At 45.2% G+C, this 20999-nt stretch overlaps 1 protein-coding gene across 2 annotated transcripts in view; it reads left to right on the forward strand.

Moving 5' to 3' along the window:
• Positions 1–20999, forward strand: part of LOC137528026 (xaa-Pro aminopeptidase 2-like) — a 124793-nt gene that overhangs the window by 7728 nt on the left and 96066 nt on the right. Inside the window, exons 1-2 of one of the 2 annotated variants that reach the window (XM_068249246.1) lie at positions 8716–8814; positions 12239–12306. In XM_068249246.1, the coding sequence (XP_068105347.1) occupies positions 8763–8814; positions 12239–12306 (120 nt within the window). In that variant the 5' untranslated portion in view covers positions 8716–8762. Of the gene's footprint in view, positions 1–8715; positions 8815–12238; positions 12307–20999 lie in introns of those variants that run through there. The other variant, XM_068249247.1, reaches the window with a different exon arrangement.

Raw genomic sequence — 20999 nt, forward strand, 5'->3', positions numbered from 1 at the left:
TTTTTTTTTTTTTTGTATTTGTCTATAAAATGCAGAAAAATGAAGGAGAAAGGCCCAGTGCACACCGGGCGGATCCGCCGGCCGCATCCGCATCAGCATCCGCATGGCTAATGTATCTCTATGGGCTGGTGCACACCGGCGGTTTGAGGTTTTTAGCAAGCCGCAAACGTGCCTCTTGCTGCACGTTTGCGGTTTGCTTAAAACCTCAAACCGCCGGTGTGCACCAGCCCATAGAGATACATTAGCCATGCGGATGCTGATGCGGCCAGTGAACACCCGGTGGATCGCATCAAGATCCGCCCGGTGTGCACTGGGACTAAACTCACTCATCCGCACCCAAAACCGCTAGCGTTTTGTGGATCTGCTAGCGGTTTTGGTGTGCACTGGGCCTTACTGAAAAGTAGTATTGCTCCAAAAAAGCTTTATTTGTGTCGAAAAAACAAGATATAGATCATCCACTCCATGTAATAAGTAGTGATAAAGTTATTGGCGGATGAATGGGAGGATCGCTACAGGGGAAAATTGCCTCCGTCTTTGAGGTGAAAACACCTGCAGGGATGGGCTTTCGAGTAATCACAAGTGCTTACTCTTTATTCAAATGAGCTTTAATTGCCGCAGCTGAGCGGCTGGATTAGAAGGGGTTATTTACCCATAATTCCCCCGTCCGCCCTGCGTTCCAAACAACTTGCACGTGTCCTATCTGTCGCTTTGCAAGCCTCACTGCACGTACTTCCTCCTTCCGGCTTGAAGGAGGAAGTGTGCTGTGGTGAGTCTTGCAACTTGACCAATATGACGCATGCAAGCTGTTTGGAACGCAGGGCGGACGGGGGAATTATGGGTAAATAACCCCTTCTAATCCAGCCGCTCAGCTGCGGCAATTGAAGCTCATCTGAATCCCTGAGCATAGTTATTTGTGTGCTAGGCTACTTTCCCTCAAAATCAAAAGATGCCCAGCAGAGCCACCAGCCCAGAACAGGCAGAAATCTGTGGGAGCCCAGTGCACCTACACCATATATGGAGCAGTCTAGCTAGTGTTACTCTGTTAGGCTCAGTTCACATCTAAAATTAAAATCGCTGGCACCAGCGATTTACCATCTTGTAGGCGATTTTTTTTTCTCCTCCCGATGCTCGAGTGGGTGCTGCGGGTTTTGTAATGCGCTTTTATAATAATAATAATAATAATAATTCGAACATTTATATAGCGCTTTTCTCCTGTCGGACTCAAAGCGCTCAAGAGCTGCAGCCACTGGGACGCGCTCAGGAGGCCACCCTGCAGTGTTAGGGAGTCTTGCCTTGAACTCCTTACTGAATAGGTACTTGACCTAGCCAGGATTTGAACCCTGGTCTCCCATGTCAAAGGCGGAGCCCTTAACCAGTAGTCTTTTCAGCCACTGCATAAGTGGCTGAATAAGCACTTTTGCAGAGCGATTGCGTTTTTTAATTTCTTGACGTCAGTCAGGAAGTGAACACTTTGACCCGGAAAAGAATAAATACAATGTATTTATTGTCAAAAACACGATCGATGCACAACGGGATTTTGTGAGTGTTTTGCTTTTTTTCTATACCATCCATTGAGGCAAAATCACCTCAAAAATGGTACAGGCTTGCGGAAACAGGAGAAGCTGCGGAGTTGATACATTTCTCCGTGTTCCGCTCTGCTGCAGCTGCCTGGGAGGTCTGTGTCTCCATTAACTTAACATTGTTATTGCAACATCAGAGCGGGCGGTATTCCCCGTCCTCACACCGCTTGCAGTAATCTTTATGAATTGACAGTTTGTTACATTATTTTATGATAATCACCGCACAAGGCAGTGATTTATCGCTCTGCTCGGAAATGTCACCAAAGAGCCTTTATGAATAGAGACTTTGCTAAGAGGTCGGTAAAGTGAGCTGTTTTCAGCATTTCCGCATGCGGAAATGCTTTATGAATGATAGCCAATCTCTACAACACCTGATTTGTCATCTATCTATTAAACAAGAATCTAAATGGATACCTTATGTCCAAACATAGTGCTAAGAGTTATTGTTTGAAAAATGTGGTCTTGACAGATGTACCAATATGTAATTGCAACGGTAATTAACTTCACATCCATCTCTGTTTATTCCCCAATAAATGGTTTGAAAACAGAATACAATACAACATTTGTAAAGCGCTTTTCTCCCTTAGGACTCAAAGCGCATAGATATGTCTCAGATCAATGCATAGTTGTAGATCAGTTTTATTGGTATGTACCCCTTTTAAAACCCCATACTCACCAAGTACCCCCTAGCATAGTAAACATTATCACAAGTACCCCTTGACAAATATATATTTATTTGTAGTACATGCAGGGCCGGATTTGTACTTTTTACCGCCCTAGGCAAACTATACCGTGTAATCTCTGTGTGCCCCAATTAGAATTCTCCTTATTTTCCATCATTGGTTTCACAGACAATTCGGGATGGTCGGAAATGCCAATTTCTGATTCTGTGGAAAATCCGCATTCCGCCATTGCTAATTACCGCTACTGCTACTGATTCCACTTTTCGCTACCAATTTCCGCATTCCGATGTGGATTTCCACCGGAAATCGTGGAAGTTTCCGCCAACTTTAATGTCAATTTTCTCAAAAACTATAAGGTCTTTTTGAAAACCTTTTCTTTCGTCTTGTTCACAAGATTCTGTTTAATAAACCTAGAAAATTTGGTGTTTCGAGGACTTAACCTCTTGAGGACTGCAGGGCTAAACCCCCCTAGTGACCAGGCATTTTTTAGCTAAAATGGCCACTGCAGCTTTAAGGCCAAGCTGCAGGGCCGCATAACTCAGCACACAAGTGATTCCCCCCCCCCTTTTCTCCCCACCAACAGAGCTCTCTGTTGGTGGGGTCTGATCGCTCCCCCCATGTTTATTTTTTTTTTAATAAATATTATTGTTTGTTTTTTTTAAAAAAAAAACCCTGTTTCTTTAACTCCCTTCCCTCCCTCCCTCCCTCCCTCCCCACAGCCGGCCAAATATGGCGATCGGCTGTCATAGGCTTCTGCCTATGAGAGCCGATCGCTCTCTTGTCCCCCATGGGGACAGCCGTGTCACACGGCTGTCCCCAGTGCAGCGCTGCTGCTGATCGCAGCGCTGCACAAAGTAAATAGACGGCGATCACGCCGTCTACCGGTCTCCCGAGCGGCAATAGCCGCTCGGAGACTGAAGGCGGGGCGGAGCTCCGCCCCCCAAGCAGGAGATGCGCGCGCAGCCTGCGCGCGATCTCCTGCAAAACAGAGCCCCAGGACTTTACGCCAATTGGCGTTAGGCGGTCCTGGGGCTGCCGCCGCGGCCACGCCTACTGGCGTGACGCGGTCGGCAAGAAGTTAAGGGGGCTTTGCTATTAACTGCTAAAGTTGGCGGATTTTTTCTGTAATGTAAAATGCAGGAAATCTGCATTATCCGATATGCAGTAATTTTAAGCCAATCAGAAGACACAGAATGAATAAACCAATCAGAGAATGCCGACGTTTCTGCCTAAATCACCATTCTCTGATTGGTTTATTCATTCTGCGTCTTCTGATTAAAATTTACTGCATATCGGATAATGCGGATTTCCTGCATTTTACATTACAGAAAAAATCCGTAAATTAAAAAATGGGTCGTTAATGATGGACCCATTTATTGTGTCACCATGTGAGTTAGGCTGATGTGTACAGTACCTTCAGGATAGAGCTTACATGTCTTGCAGGGATGACAAGTACAGGACAGAGAGTTCAAATGTTAAAGCTGTCCTTGTAGATAGGGATGGCTGCATAGAACAGCTTTACTGCCCTTCACTGAGCCGCCCTTAAATTTCTAGTGCCCTAGGCCATGGCCTATGTGGCCTTGCCAGAAATCCGGCCCTGAGTACATGATAATTGGTTCTAAGCACTTTCTAAGCATTTCCTATTGCTTTTAATTAAATACTAATTTGGTGTTGTTCAAATAAGATTTATCATTTTCTAAAACTCCAAATTTGTTCTTGGTTAAGTATATCAAGCCTGAGCACCCCCTGAAACCATCAGAAGTACCCCCTGGGGTACACATACCACATGTTGAGAACTTAAATTGTAGGTGGACTGTGTGAGGCCTCTTTACACGGGCAGTTGAACTGTGTGCTCACTCAGCAAGCAGTTATGAGGCATCCATGAGAGGCATCCATGAGCAGTTACCAGGCAGCAGCGAGCAGTTACCAGGCAGCAGCGAGCAGTTACCAGGCAGCAGTGAGCAGTTACCAGGCAGCAGTGAGCAGTTACCAGGCAGCAGTGAGCAGTTACCTCGCAGCAGTGAGCAGTTACCAGGCAGCAGCGAGCAGTTACCAGGCAGCAGCGAGCAGTTACCAGGCAGCAGCGAGCAGTTACCAGGCAGCAGCGAGCAGTTACCAGGCAGCAGCGAGCAGTTACCAGGCAGCAGCGAGCAGTTACCAGGCAGCAGTGAGCAGGCAGCAGTGAGCAGGCAACTGCTCGTGGAAAAAGAGCCTGAGTAGGTTTTTCAACTTGTGGAAAGATCAATTTTCACATTTCAGTGCTCCTCCCATTCATTCTCCTATAACTGTATCACTACTTATCACACCCAAATGATTTATACATTGTTTTTTTCACCACAAATTGGGCTGGGGTGGTTTTGTAACTAGTGAAGCCAATAATCTGCCTGACCTTCGTGCATCGGGAATATCATCAGCATTGGTCCACTCCATTGTGTTGCTGGTATAGGTTCCCTTTAAGAATATTTGCAGTCTGTCCCCACAATAAGTATCATTCCACCTAACAGGGCTCATTTAAAGTTAATCAGTCACCTGGAAACATCTCGTACCTTCCATGCAAGGTGATTGTCTGAACTTTGTATCAAGTAAAGTTCTTCTTTATAATCATTTACCATCAATTATCAGCAGTGTTTCCTGCAAAGCACCAGCCTGGAATGACAGAAATTTGTGGCCAGTTTTCTTATGCTACGTACACACATGCGACAACGATCGTTCGTTGAGAACGACGAACGAACTTTTAATTGATGAAAGAACGACCCAAGTAAAGTTAGCTTTAAATTGTGTGTAACGATCTGATCGTTAGAACGAACATTACATCATGTAAAGCAACAATTGCGCCTGCGCATAAAAATGAGAAGTTTCATGGAGAAATAGCGAAATGCGCATGTCAAGCCTAGTACGAACGACCGTTTTCCACGATGTACTACTTTTGCAAACGATCGTCGTTGGTAAAAATCCGCCAAGATAGATCGTTCGTTTTTAACGATCTAGCTCGTCCGTCGTTAAACTTAATGATCGTTGGTTGCTTTTTTTTAAAACGATCGTCGTTTGAAACAATCGGGGAACGATTGTTTCAAACGACTATAGTCGCATGTGTGTACGCACCTTTAGTCCTTCTTCACATTGCGTTCGGCTTGCATGTCCGTACGCGGTGGGCTTTTTTCCGTGTTTTTTAAAGCTTTTTTGACGATTTGATGCGCGTTCGCTCGTTTTTGTGGGCGTTTTTGTAAGCGCTTTTGCAGAGCGCTTCCGTCTTTTCATCTGGAAAAAAATCTGAAAAAATAAATACAATGTATTAAATAAAAAAAATGCTCACGCAATCGCTTGCCAAAGCGTTTTTGTGAGCGTTTTGCGTTTTTTCCTATACCTTCCATTAAGGCAAATCGCCTCAAAAATGGCTCAAGCACCGCTTTTCAAAGCGGATCGCAAAGGAACTGCTCTGATAGGAACTCTCTCCTAGAGAATCATTGCACAAGTGCTTTCAGGGTGATTTTGAAAATCGCCCGCGCTTAAAAGTTTACAAAAACTCCTCTAATGTGAACAAGGCTTTAAAGTGGAACTGAAGATTCCCTAAAAACAAAGAGTTTCACTTACCTTGGGGTTAATTTTTTGACGGGTTTCTTTTTCGGTGTCTGTGCGTTGGAGGTTTTTGTTAAGCGCTTTTCTAAGCGCTTTTGCAGAGCGATTGCGTTTTTTCACTTTCTGACGTCAGTCAGGAAGTGAACTCTTTGATCCAGAAAAGAATAAATACAATGTGTTTATTCTTAAAAACGCTCACGCAATCGCTGCACAAAGCGATTTTGTGAGCATGTTCCTATATCTCCCATTGAGGCAAAATCGCCTCAAAAATGGCCCATGCACCGCTTATCTGAGTGGATCGGAAACTAACCGCTCGGATGTGAACTTGTCATAGAGAAGTTTTAAAAATCGCAAGCATTAAAAAATGACAAAAACGCCCCAAGTATGAACGAGTCCTCATGGTCTATTTACTTTCTTCTTTTTCACACATGCCTGTGCACACAAACAGACATATCTGCAGCATACACACCTTGTTTAACGGACAGTCATCTGCAGATCAGATCCCCGGGATGAATCTGAAAGACTGAGAGATAAATCTCAATCGTCAGTATCTTTTGACACTTGCGAACTCAGGGGGCTATTCCGGGTGTCTGGAACCTCCCCCCTGCACTGAGCTGTGTATTCAGCCAGGGAAGCCCGCATAATATAAACAGCCTCATTCTCCCTCCCTTCTTAGGGCTGGTGCACACCGAGCGGCTTTTTGGGCGTTTTCAGATCCGCTTGCGGCTGCGGATCTGCTTGGTCAATGTATCTCAATGGGGTGGTGCACACTAGAGCGGCAGGCGTTTTGCAGAAACGAAAAATGCCTGGGTGAGGCATTTTTTGGATTTCGGATGCGTTTCTGCCTCAATGTTAAGTATAGGAAAAACGCAAACCGCTCTGAAAAACGCCTGTTCAGAGCGGTTTTGCAGGCGTTTTTGTTACAGAAGCTGTTCAGTAACAGCTTTACTGTAACAATATATGAAATCTACTATACTGAAAACCGCAGCAGCAATCCGCAAAACGCTAGCAAAACGCCTCATAAAAATAAAAAAAAGCGTTTAAAAATCTGCTAGCGTTTTGCGGATCTGCTAGCGGGTTTTGGTGTGCACCAGCCCTAACTTCTGGTGCTTCCCTCCAGCTAATAGAATGAGAGAGGCAGCCGAGCTTCCCTCACAACCCTGAGGGCCCGTTTCCACTCTCGCGGAAACGGCCGCGAATCCGCAGAGTTTCCCCGCAGGCAAATCGCGCGGGGAAACTCTGCCATAGGGGACAACGGCGCCGCCGGCCGAATCGCTTGCAGTAGCGATTCGGCCGGAAACCCCCACAGAATTCGCGGCGGAGGCTGCGATTCCCATAGCCGTGCATGGCACGGCTGATGGGAATCGCCTGCGATCCCGCCCACCCGCTCAGTGCCGGCGTGCGTCTACGAGACGCACGCCGCACTAGTGGAAACGAGCCCTCACAAGAAGATGCAGCCTGCAGTGAGAGAATGTTGATTATGGAGTCCTGGACTCTCCACAGCACAGAAGTGTCAGACATGATGAAATTAGAGTGCAGGCAAGCTGGTAAATATGCACAGCATGATGCAGAGCTTGCCTGGACTCAGGGCCCGTGGGCAAACATCTGTCTGGTCTCTCCTCATTGTTATAATGACTGCATGTGTGGATAAGGTGTGGATAACAAGCTGAAAAGTTTTTGACAGTCCCTAGACTCCAGGAGGGCTTCTTTCTGACTTGTGTGAGAGACTGACAGGGACAGGAGTCCGATTACAGGCAAGTAGCCTGTGTGATGTGGGACGGCAATACAGATAAGTTCTCTGCTCCATCTCAGGCTATTCTCAATTTCTCCACTCCTCTCTCTGGGCTAGTGCACGCCAAAATGACAATAGCAATCGCTAGCAATTTGTGAGTGTGATTTTGTGAAGTGATTTTCAGAGCGATTTTTGAATGAATTGTTTAAAAACATGCTACATGCAGTATACCTGCGATTTTGAAAAAATCACAACGCTGCTGTGGGAACACCCACATAGGGTAACATTAGCCAAGCGCTTTTCAAATCACTGTTGATTTGAAAAACGCTCAGAAGCACTCTTGGTGTGCAGCAGCCCTCCCTCATTCACCTTTGTTTCCCTCTTCCCCTAGAGCTGACTGTGTGTTCTTGTCATACAGGAAAGCTAAATAAAAGTGCAATCCTGGTGAGGCAAAATATTATTATTTAGTATTTATATAGCGCCGCCATCTTCCGCAGATGCATATATCCCTGCATCATATGGGTATCGCTTGCGCTATGTGACACTATGTAGCATATTCCACTGAATTGTCCAAACTAAGTCTATCTCCCGTTCCTCTCTCGGGGAGTTGTTCCAGCGCTGTACCCCGTTCACATTTGCTGCTACCAGAAGCCCTCAGAAACACTCGTGTCCTTGAGTACTTCCAAAGATAGGCAGCTCCGTAATACGCCAGCGCACTTTTGTGCATGGGCAGTATGGAGCCACCTGTATTCGGAAGCACTCGGGACATACGTGCTTCTGGACCTTTCAGGAACCCCCCCCCCCTTAAAAATCCTGCGTTTGCCCCTGTTTGAGGTACAAATATTATCTGAAGATTATCTTTGATCTTTCATTTTTTAAAGACGTTCATCTCAAGTGTACTCAGCTTTAACATTCAAAATCTGCTGGCCCTCATAGTACATGGAGGTGATAAAATTGGCCAGTCATCTGCAAATTAAAATTGGATGTGTGTATGGGCCTGTAGTAGGAAAGCCCTGGTCTGTCCAGCCTGCAGAGGGGAAGGTTTGTGCATGTTGTCCTCAGAGGACACTTTACAATGTAGGCAGGTTCCTGTGCTGGGTGTTGTCTGATGGGAAGATTACTGTCAGTGATTACCTCTGGAGCAGAGTCCTCAGCCGTCTCTCTGCGGTGGTGGCAGATTTGGGGGGCAGAATGTCGGGGCTTCTCTGCATCCTGCTGGGAATATGGGCTTTGCTGCATCTCGGTAAGTTTGGCTGAAATCCTATGAACTATCTGCCTGTGGACTTGCAGAGTTCCCATCCTGCATGCTTGTGAACCCAACACCCCAGTGCTGATATCTGCTATATCCAGGAACAGTACTACATGCTTGCAGGGCAGTGAACCCAGGGGGGGGGGGGGTTAATTGTGATCAAGTTCTAATATAATGTGCTCCTTTGTTGTTCTGTTGTAATTACAAATTATAGTTCCCTTCTATTGAAAAACATCAATTTTTGTACTGCACAGGCTGCATGCTTGTTCCAGGTTTGACTCCGCTGGCTACATACTTGTTCCAGGTGTGACTCCATTGACTGCGTGCTTGTTCCATGAGTGACTCAGCTGGATGCATGCTTGTTCCAGGTGTGACTCCGCTGGCTGCATGCTTGTTCCAGGTGTGACTCCACTGGCTGCATGCTTGCTCCATGAGTGACTCCGCTGGCTGCATGTTTGTTCCAGTTGTGACTCTGCTGGCTGCATGCTTGTTCCAGGTGTGACTCCGCTGGCTGCATGCTTGTTCCAGGTGTAACTCTGCTGGCTGCATGCTTGTTCCAGGTGTGACTCCGCTGGTTGCATGCTTGTTCCAGGTGTGACTCTGCTGGCTGCATGCTTGTTCCAGGTGTAACTCTGCTGGCTGCATGCTTGTTCCAGGTGTGACTCCGCTGGCTGCATGCTTGTTCCAGGTGGTACTCTGCTGGCTGCATGGTTGTTCCAGGTGTGACTCTGCTGGCTGCATGCTTGTTCCAGGTGTGACTCCGCTGGCTGCATGCTTGTTCCAGGTGTGACTCCGCTGGTTGCATGCTTGTTCCAGGTGTGACTCCGCTGGCTGCATGCTTGTTCCAGGTGTGACTCCGCTGGCTGCATGCTTGTTCCAGGTGGTACTCTGCTGGCTGCATGGTTGTTCCAGGTGTGACTCTGCTGGCTGCATGCTTGTTCCAGGTGTGACTCTGCTGGCTGCATGCTTCTTCCAGGTGTGACTCTGCTGGCTGCATGCTTGTTCCAGGTGTAACTCTGCTGGCTGCATGCTTGTTCCAGGTATGACTCTGCTGGTTGCATGCTTGTTCCAGGTATGACTCTGCTGGCTGCATGCTTGTTCCAGGTATGACTCTGCTGGTTGCATGCTTGTTCCAGGTGTGACTCTGCTGGCTGCATGCTTCTTCCAGGTATGACTCTGCTGGCTGCATGCTTGTTCCAGGTGTAACTCTGCTGGCTGCATGCTTGTTCCAGGTGTGACTCCGCTGGTTGCATGCTTGTTCCAGGTGTGACTCTGCTGGCTGCATGCTTGTTCCAGGTGTGACTCCGCTGGCTGCATGCTTGTTCCAGGTGGTACTCTGCTGGCTGCATAGTTGTTCCAGGTGGTACTCTGCTGGCTGCATGGTTGTTCCAGGTGTGTCTCTGCTGGCTGCATGCTTGTTCCAGGTGTGACTCTGCTGGCTGCATGCTTTTTCCAGGTGTGACTCTGCTGGCTGCATGCTTGTTCCAGGTGTAACTCTGCTGGCTGCATGCTTGTTCCAGGTATGACTCTGCTGGTTGCATGCTTGTTCCAGGTATGACTCTGCTGGCTGCATGCTTGTTCCAGGTATGACTCTGCTGGCTGCATGCTTCTTCCAGGTATGACTCTGCTGGCTGCATGCTTGTTCCAGGTGTAACTCTGCTGGCTGCATGCTTGTTCCAGGTGTGACTCCGCTGGTTGCATGCTTGTTCCAGGTGTGACTTTGCTGGCTGCATGCATGTTCCAGGTATGACTCTGCTGGCTGCATGCTTGTTCCAGGTGTGACTCCGCTGGCTGCATGCTTGTTCCAGGTGGTACTCTGCTGGCTGCATGCTTGTTCCAGGTGGTACTCTGCTGGCTGCATGCTTGTTCCAGGTGGGACCCTATTGGCTGCATGCTTGCTGCAGGTGGGACCCTATTGGCTGCATGCTTGTTCCAGGTGGTACTCTGCTGGCTGCATGCTTGCTCCAGGTGGGACCCTATTGGCTGCATGCTTGTTCCAGGTGTGACTCAGCTGGCTGCATGCTTGTTCCAGGTGTGACTCAGCTGGCTTCTTGCTTGTTCCAGGTGTGACTCGCTGGCTGCATGCTTGTTCCAGGTGCAACTCAACTAACTGCATGCTTATTTCAGGTGCGACTTAAATGGCTGCATACTTGTTCCAGGTGTGACTCAGCTGAATGCATGCTTGTTCCAGGTGTGCCTTATTGGCTGCATGCTTGTTCAACTTCAAGGTGTGACCCTATTGGTACGTTTCCATTGGTGCGGTGCGATTCCAGTGCGGAAAACGCATGTGCGATTTTGCATGCATATGCGTTTTTCCATGCGTTTTTCTATTGCGATTTCGCATGCGTTTTGTGGCCAAGCATTTTTAACCATGTCAATGCTGGTGTGCTTTTTACGTAGTTTTTACACAAAAACGCATAGATAAACGCATAGAAAAACGAATGCGTTTTTCCTATTAATTACATTGTATGCAATTCGCACACTGCTTTGCGGTATGCGAGATCTGATTCTGCACAGAAAAACGCTCAGAAATCCTGACCAGTGGAAACAGTCCCATCCACTTGTATTGGTTATGCGAATCTGCATGCAGGAAACGCATACAGATTAGCTCTAGTGGAAACGGGCCCTATTAGCTGCATGCTTGTTCCAGGTGTGACTCAACTGGTTTATATTATCCTTATGTACCATTCCCATACGTGTTTGTCAGTCAGCACAGTGGGATTTTGTTGTTGCTGCTGATGAGTGAATAATAGAATGTATTGTGACCCGTTGATGGGCTGTTACAGTGAGAATCAATAATGTCCTATTGTTTTTTTAAAAAAGTGATTTTTGTTGTTGTTGTTTTTATAAAATCGTCCTATGAACGGACGCCTTGAACTGGGAAGACACAAAAAATTCCAGAAGGTCCACACACTCTAAAGTACCATGTCCTGTTTATTCAAAACACGTGACAAACCATTCTACAACGAACGAGTCGTTTCGGGGCCCCTTAGGGTCCCCTTTGTCAAGGCTACAGTACAGAATGGTTCTTCTGTAGCCTTCTACTGTAGCCTTGACAAAGGGGACCCTACGGGGCCCCGAAACGACTCGTTGGTTGTAGAATGGTTTGTCACGTGTTTTGAATAAACAGGACATGGTACTTTAGAGTGTGCGGACCTTCTGGAATTTTTTGTGGATTACAAACATTGGTCCAGCACCTCACCAGTGGTGTGCGACTTCTCCTGCTGTGCACTTGAACTGGGAAGAGGCAGCACACCCGAATGGCACTCTGATCATTGAACGCTTTCCAGTGCAAATCAACAGGGCCCAATACGACCATCTCCCCATCACGGGAAATTAATGTTATTTTTTTATAAACCGGTGTGATGTATAGCAGAATATACTGTGTAACTTCCTCTGTTAATCTGTCCCCTCGTAGGACAAGCTGCAGCGATTGACAAACAACCCCGAGACCCGACCATCAGAAACTGCTCCACCAGCCCTCCGGTGAGATATAAAGCCATGGAGTTAATATTTGAAATGTTTTTCCTAGTAATGTCCTGGAGACAGTCCCAAGGTGCAGGTCACCTCAGTCCACCGGCCACACAATGCTGCAAACAGTCTGTTTACGTTGCAGGAATATTCCCCGCTATAGGTGGGGAGCGGTGGGCTTGGCTGGCCTGCTTCCTGAGTACACCGGGGTCCTCCAGGAACGCGTTCTTTCCATGGGGAGGTTGTGTAAAGCAAGTCAAGTGCACATTGAACAATAGCTTCCCTTCCACAATCACGCCAGCTGCTGAAGTTGTGTTTCATGACATTTCTGATAAACCTTCTTTTTACGTTGATATCTTTTATTTCGAAGCGAGATTTACAACAAAAACAGGGAGAGAGAAATGAAGGGATAAGTTAACTACTTGCCGAGCGCTCCATGCCAATTGGCGCGAATGCGTCAGCAGCCCCAGGACCACTCCAGTCCGATTGCCGTGAATGGCCTTCAATGGGGATAACAGGAGATCGCGCGCGCTGATGCGATTGCCGCTCGGAACTCCATCTAATTACCCTGTACAGAGCTGCGATCTAAGGCAATCTCTCCAGAGGCAGGGAAGTAATTGGCTTTCATACGCTATAGCCTATGACAGCCGATCACGCTGACTGGCTTCTTGGGAGTGGAGTACAAAAATAAATAAAAAAAAATAGACAATTTTATTTAAAAATAAATAACATAAATATTTATAAAAAATAAATAAACACTGGGGGAGCAATCAGACCCCACCAACAGAAAGCTCTGTTGGTGGGGATAAAAAAGGCCCCCCCGTGTGGTGCGTTGTGCGGCCCCCAGCTAGTTCTTAAAGCTGCAGTGGCCCAATTAGTAAAAAATGGCCTGCTCTGTGGGGGGGGGGGGGGTTTAACACCGCGGTCCTCAAGTGATTAAAGAGACAGGTCACGGATCACATAAAGATGGCAGTTGCTCCAAAGGCGTCTTATGAGCTCAGTATTTAAAGAGAAACTCCAACCTAGAATTGAACTTTATCCCAATCAGTAGCTGATACCCCCTTTTACATGAGAAATATAATGATTTTTACAAACAGACCATCAGGGGGCGCTGTATGGCTGATTTTGTGCTGAAACCCCTCCCACAAGAAGCTCTGGGACTGCGGTACTCTGGGCAAACTGCCACAATGTAACAATGTTCACAGACAGGAATTAGCTGTTTACAGCTGTCTCTAACAGCCAAAACAGCTAGAAGCAGCTACATAACCTGCCCACAGTAAAACTGTCACCATGTAATACATGTCAGAATGTGAATCTGGGAGAGGAAAGATTTTACAATGGGCAAACACTGACTAAATCATTATACAGAATTATTGTAAAAAAATGAAGCACTTTTTTTACTACATTATTTTCACTGGAGTTCCTCTTTAAAGGTAAAAACATGCAAAAGAGAGAGCGCTCTGAGTGACAAATAAATAAGAGCATTCACCCTGCCAAGGACAGGTCTCACCTGTTCAGAAATGGCTGCTCGTAGGACACAGCCTCTGATAGCGTTTGTCCCTTTGGGGGCCAGGGACCAGGCTCACGATCCAGCTCCAGGCGGGGAATCCGGAGGGCCACCAGGGAGTCACGGTCTCGGTTTGGACACTTCCAGGGAGGCTGTAGGCAGGCGAAACGTTAGATCCTGGCGCACGCTCACCTTGCAAGACCAAACGGGAGTGAGCGGCGTCTATGCGATGTCAGTAGCGTACTGAGTAGTATTGTGCGGCTAGCAGATATAACCGCTGACTTGCCGCAAATAAAATGGAGAGTGGTGAGGTAGTAAGGTATAAAAGGGGGGCTTATTTATTAGGAAAAACAACGCGTTTCTCAGAGAAAACGTTCTCTGTTTCATCAGGCTAATATAAAACAAGATGGCGGCATCTCTTTTTATAGGAAATGCTAAACATTGGTTCTTTGGGATTGGCCAATCCACATTACATGGGCAGTACTATGCAAAATAGTGTGAGGTCATAAAGGTGGTGCTAATGATGTAACTTCCACTAGGTGGAGTATGTAAATAAGAAGGAGGAGTTAGAAAACTGCTCCTTTATCACAATACTATAAAGATCACTGAATAATTGAAAGTTGTATATATAGCAGTAACATTTTTTAGAAAGGATCTTCTTAATTTAAATTACTCGATCTTAAGAGGAAAGTAATATTGAAATTTCCCAATAATCAGTCACCATAATGGGGTACTATTAATGGTTCCCTAGGGTATATATAGATAAAGAAAGGGAAGTGGTATAATGTGAATTTGCTCACAATTTCACATGGTTACAAACAAAACAGGCATCATGCACACAGATCCACATATGTATGTATATGTAGCATGTGGGATTGCCTACCAATGGCTGTACCCCACAGCCACACATACCTGTTGTTCACAATCAAGTCTTCCATTATATACTTTGTAAATAAAGAGGGGAGGGGAATAAAATAGGAACCAGAACAGTGAGATTGATTGTCATCAAATATAAAGTGTATGCATTAATATCCTATATCCCTATTAAGGAATATATGGGGCCTGACCCACAAAAGAGCGCCAACTCCCAGCACGGCCACCCCCACGCGAACCCCCGCGCGAAACGACAACGGCCCAGCGCGCAAACGCGAAACCCTGCGCAAAATCGACATCGCTCCCGCGCAAAAACTCACGTGAAAACGACACCGCCCCGCGCAAAAATCCGCAACCGCACGCAACACGAAAACCCGCGCGAAAACGGCCGCGCCAAGAGCCAGCACCCCCCTGCGAACCAAGCCCACAATGTCCCAGCTAGTCTATACCTCCTAATGTATTTCCTCTAAGCATTTATTAAGGCCATCTGGTTCTAGGGTCCCCAATTTAAGTATCCAATATGATTCCCTCCTACATAAGGTGTGAAATCTTTCATGTTTATTGGCCATAGGAATTTGTTCTATAATTGTAGCTTTTAGAAGGTTATAATTTTTTTCCATGAACCAATAAAAAGTGATTTGAAACACTATGCTTGCTCTCCCCTTTTTTTTATATTAGATCTATGTTTATTGAGCCGAGTTTGAAATTTTTGTGAAGTCCTTCCTATGTAGAACAAATTGCAAGGACAGGTTAGTAGATAGATGACGTAGGTGCTCTGACACGTTACATAAGATTTGATTGTATAGTGTGTAGATCCTGAGGTAGCGAAGGTCTTAGCTCCATCTACTATTGTCTTACAACATAGGCATCGTCGGGACCGGCATGCGTAGCATCCCACTTTATTCGGAACTGTTTTATTGCATTTATTGGTGGGTAGTTGAGATTTCAATTTGCTAGGTGCAATATATCCTGTGATATTTTTACCACGTCTAAAGACCACATTTGGTTTCTCAGGCAGGGTAGTTTTAAGGATGGGGTCACTGAGCAAAATTGGCCAGAAACGGTTAAATATATCCCGACATTCCATTGACTGGCCAGAATAGTTAATAATGATAGGTAATTTCTTATGATTTGTATCAGTCTGTCTAGGGTCGCTGCTGCAATCATCACCCTTAATACAATCACGTTGGGAAAATGTAGCCGCTTTTTTATATGCTGCTTCGATTAATTTTGGTGGATAGTGTTTCTCGGTAAATCGAGTTTTAAGGATCTCCGACTGTAAAACATAGTCCTCATTACGTGTACAGTTACGTCGAATGCGTTTGAATTGTCCAAAGGGGACATTTTTTAACCACGGTTTATAGTGAGCACTATTGAAGTCTAGGTACCCGTTTCGATCAGTGGGTTTGAAGTAATTGGTGGTGACAATTGCAGCAGAAACCGGATCAATTTTAGTTTCTAGATCTAAAAAGTAGATCTCAGTAGGATGAGTATCCATGGTGAAAGTTAATCCAAACGTATTAGCGTTCAGGTAATCGACATATTGCTGAAGTCTATCTCCTGAACCCTCCCAGACACAGATGATATCGTCGATGAAACGGCGATGTAGGACGAGGTCCGCACCATATGGGTTGCCCTCAGACCACACCAGTTGGTCTTCGAGCCAACCCATATACACAGAGCCGGGACAAGGTCCTCCAGCACCCAAGGCTGAGACACCAAAGTGCGCCCCTTCATCCCTGCCACCCCAGCCGTCACACACTGATTGCTATTAGACTAAGAGGCACCACAGGGCCCACAACCTCCCCAACACCTTAATCTCTAGTTATCTGGCTTGCAGTCACTGCCATGCATCCCCTTTTCTTATTTCTCTCTGCTTCAAACACAATTAGGAATGACAGCTGAATGAATTTTGCGCCCCCTCCTACACTGCGCCCTGAGGCTGGAGCCTCTCCAGCCTATGCCTCGGCCCGGCCCTGCATATACAAATTGGCGAACGCCGGTGCGAACCGCGTCCCCATCGCCGTTCCTCGTAACTGCAAGTAGAAGGCATCCAAGAAAGTAAAATAGTTAGTTGTAAGGATTATCTCGATGGAATCCAAAAGTATTTAAAGAGGAACTGTATAGGCCTTATGAATCGCCCAGCGCTATCGCAAACGCTGAGCATTTTTGTGCACAATTTTTTTCTAGGGATTCCCGGCGTTTTTTGAGCAATGGGTGATTTTGTGTAAGCGCTTTTCTAAGCGCTTTTGATAAGCGATTCGTTTTTTCACTTCCTGACATCAGCCAGGAAGTGAACTCTGACCCGGAAAAGAATAAATACGATGTATTTATTCTTAAAAGTGCTGGGGAAATCGCTATACAAAGCGGTTTTTCAAGCGCTTAGCGATTTCTCTATACCTTCCATTGAGCCAAAACGCTCAGAAAATGGTACAGGCAGCGCTTTGGTGAGCGGAAAGCAATCGAAACACGCAGATGTTAACGCTATCATAACGAATCATTGCACAAATGCTTTTAGGGCGATTTTCAAAATCGCAAGCGCTTAAAAACCCCCGAAAATGCTCATAGTGTAACCAAGCCCTAACCAAGGATTGAACTTCATCCCAATCAGTAGCTGATACCCCCTTTCCCACGAGAAATCCTTACCTTTTCTCAAACAGATCAACAGGGGGCGCTGTATGGCTGATATTGGCTTCAATTCATCAAAGGGTGTTCGATAACAAAACCCCAGTCCTTAAAATACCGCATTCAGTATTTTACACTTCACTGTGCTAATTCATCAATATTTTCCCATGTGTGGTAGAGGTTCGTTAAGTTACCGAACTACTAGGCTTCAATTCATCAAAGGCTGTCCGATAACAGCAGAGTGGTGCAGAGCAGCTTGGAATGTCCCTGTGTTGTTACAAGCTGATAACAATAGAAGGCATCCAGACATCCCTTTACATGTAAACGTGTTATAGTTACTGTTACTTATACTGCCTCTGCTGCTCTGAATCTGTCCATCAGTCTTTCTTAACATTTCACTTATTTGCCACAACGTAGATGAACTTCCTGGAGACATTACAAATGCCATGCTTGGTGATTTCACCACCAGCATCTTTGCATTATCAAACAGGGCCTGAAAGGGTTACACCACCGAAGGGAATCTGGGGATATATTTTGTCCCGTTCTCTCTGCTCACTGCCTGGGGGGTGTGAAAGCTTGTGTGGAGAAGCCTGTGTGACCTATCAGTGGCATTCTCTCTGCTCACTGCCTGGGGGGTCTGGAAGCTTGTGTGGAGAAGCCTGTGTGACCTATCAGTGGCACTTGCAGGAGAACAGGGGCTGTTTCTATTGGCTGCCTGCTCCTGCTAATCATGAAAACATTCACACAGAAGGCTTTCGAAGCCTGTAACGACAGGGGAAAGCTGGAGATAATCACCGAATGTGTTAGCGAATGTGGGAACCTTGATGAATTAGCACAAGTCGGTAATTTATCTCATTGCTCTGTCATTTCAGCTTCTCATTCGGTAACAACTTTGATGAATTAACATTTTCTAAAGTGCTCCGTTAAGTCAGCTGTTTTCAGCATTACCGAATGCGGTAATGCTTGATGAATTGAAGACAATGGCTTCAATTCATCAAAGGGTGTTCGATAACAAAACCCCAGTCCTTAAAATACCGCATTCGGTATTTTACACTTCACTGTGCTAATTCATCAATATTTTCCCATGTGTGGTAGAGGTTCGTTAAGTTACCGAAGTTCTACGGCTTCAATTCATCAAAGGCTGTTGGATAACAGCAGAGTGGTGCAGAGCAGCTTGGAATGTCCCTGTGTTGTTACAAGCTGATAACAATAGAAGGCATCCAGACATCCCTTTACATGTAAAGGTGTTATAGTTACTGTTCCTTATACTGCCTCTGCTGCTCTGAATCTGTCCATCAGTGTTTCTTAACATTTGACTTATTTGCCACAACGTAGATGAACTTCCTGGAGACATTACAAATGCCATGCTTGGTGATTTCACCACCAGCATCTTTGCATTATCAAACAGGGCCTGAAAGGGTTACACCACCGAAGGGAATCTGGGGATATATTTTGTCCTGTTCTCTCTGCTCACTGCCTGGGGGGTCTGGAAGCTTGTGTGGAGAAGCCTGTGTGACCTATCAGCACCTATCAGCGGCACTTGCAGGAGAACAGGGGCTGTTTCTATTGGCTGCCTGCTCCTGCTAATCATGAAAACATTCACACAGAAGCCTGTTATGACAGGGGAGAGCTGGAGATAATCACCGAATGTGTTAGCGAATGTGGGAGGAAACAGTAAATTCGGGCGCCTGAGGCTAGTGGACAAATCGGGCGCCGCCATTCACTCCTATAATAAATATCGTTTAATGGGCGCCCGATAGGAAAAAAGGGCGCCGGTGAAAAATAACGTTTTAAAAGCGGCGCCCGGAGACTTAATGTTTTATTACTGCTTCTCATGATTACACATTATTTAATGATTTATACATTTTTAAATATTATTTTTAAACGAAAAACAGTACAATATTTTTTTTCAAACATTATTTTTAAACGAAAAACAGTACATTTTTTTTACATTATTTTTAAACGAAAAAACCAACAGGGGGGTCTTAGGTTTAGGCACCAACAGGGGGGTCTTAGGTTGTGGCACCAACAGGGGGGGTCTTAGGTTTAGGCACCAACAGGGGGGTCTTAGGTTTAGGCACCAACAGGGGGGTCTTAGGTTTAGGCACCAACAGGGGGGTCTTAGGTTTAGGCACTAACAGGGGGGTCTAGGGGTTAGGGGTAGGTACAGGGAGGGTTACTTAGGCACCAACAGGGGGGGGTCTTAGGTTTAGGCATCAACAGGGGGGTCTAGGGGTTAGGGGTAGGTACAGGGAGGGTTACTTAGTAATTTTTTATTTTTAACGTTATTATACGTTTCAGTATTTAAACGAAAGATTAACGTTTTTACAATTGCCGATTTAATGCACATTATTTAATGATTTATAACTTTAAAAAACATTAATTTTAAACGAAATACAGTACAATACATTTTTAAACGTTATCCATGCTTATCGTTAAAAACCCGGCGCCCTTTTTTCCCAGCGCCCCTTTTTAACGTACGCAATGTGGGAACCTTGATGAATTAGCACAAGTCGGTAATTTATCTCATTGCTCTGTCATTTCAGCTTCTCATTCGGTAACAGCTTTGATGAATTAACATTTTCTAAAGTGCTCCCTTAAGTCAGCTGTTTTCAGCATTACCGAATGCGGTAATGCTTGATGAATTGAAGCCATTGTGGTTATTTTTTCCCCCTTTTTCACTAAAGTTTCTCCACTTCAGCCTACAGTGTTGTTCACCTTATGCATCCGAGCAATTCCTCCCATTCATTAGCCAATAACTTTATCACTACTTATCACACTGAAATGATCTATATCTTGTTTTTTCCGCCACCATTTAGGCTTTCTTTCGGTGGTACATTTTGATAAGAATTATTTTATTCTAAATCCATTTGAACAGGAAGATTAAGAAAGAAATTGAAAAAAATATTATTTCTCAGTTTTTTATTATAGTTTGAAATTAATACATGCTACCGTAATTAAAACCCATGTATTTTATTTGCCCATTTGTCACCATTATTACACCGTTGAAATTATGTCCCTATCACAATGTATGGCGCCGATATTTTATTTGGAAATAAAGGTGCATTTTTTTCAATTTGCGTCCATCACTATTTACAAGCTTATAATTTAAAACATTATATTAATATACTCTTTTGACATGCATATTCAAAATGATCAGACCCTTAGGTAACTATTAATATTAATTTTTTTTGTATTTTTTTTTTTATAAAAAATGTTATTTGGGTAGTTTTTGGTGTGGGAGGTAAAAAGCTAATTTTAAATGTAATTTAATGTATTTATTTAATTAGAAATTAATGTGGGGGTAATTTTCCTATTTGGCCACAAGATGGTCACAGTCAAAAAGTCCTAGAAGCGAACGATCTCGCTTCCAGGAAGCATTAGGAGGACAGGAAACTTTTTTTTTTCTGCAGAAAGACTGTGGCCTCTGATAAGAGGCTGTCTGTTTTTCTGCGGGGGACTTAGATCAATGAATGGCAATTATATTCCCATTCATTGATCTCAGGGCTAACGGCAGGCTGTGGGAGCGCGCAGATTGCACGTACCGCACACTGGCAGCAGCACAGCCTATCTGGATGGATATAATCATCCAGAGAGGCTTAAGTGGTCAAAGAGCAACTGTAGTGAACATAGCGTAATGAATAGAATTGCTTTTTTTATATATATATATATATATATATATATATATATATATATATATATA

Source organism: Hyperolius riggenbachi, chromosome 8, assembly GCF_040937935.1.
Source record: "Hyperolius riggenbachi isolate aHypRig1 chromosome 8, aHypRig1.pri, whole genome shotgun sequence".
Lineage (NCBI taxonomy): Eukaryota > Metazoa > Chordata > Amphibia > Anura > Hyperoliidae > Hyperolius > Hyperolius riggenbachi.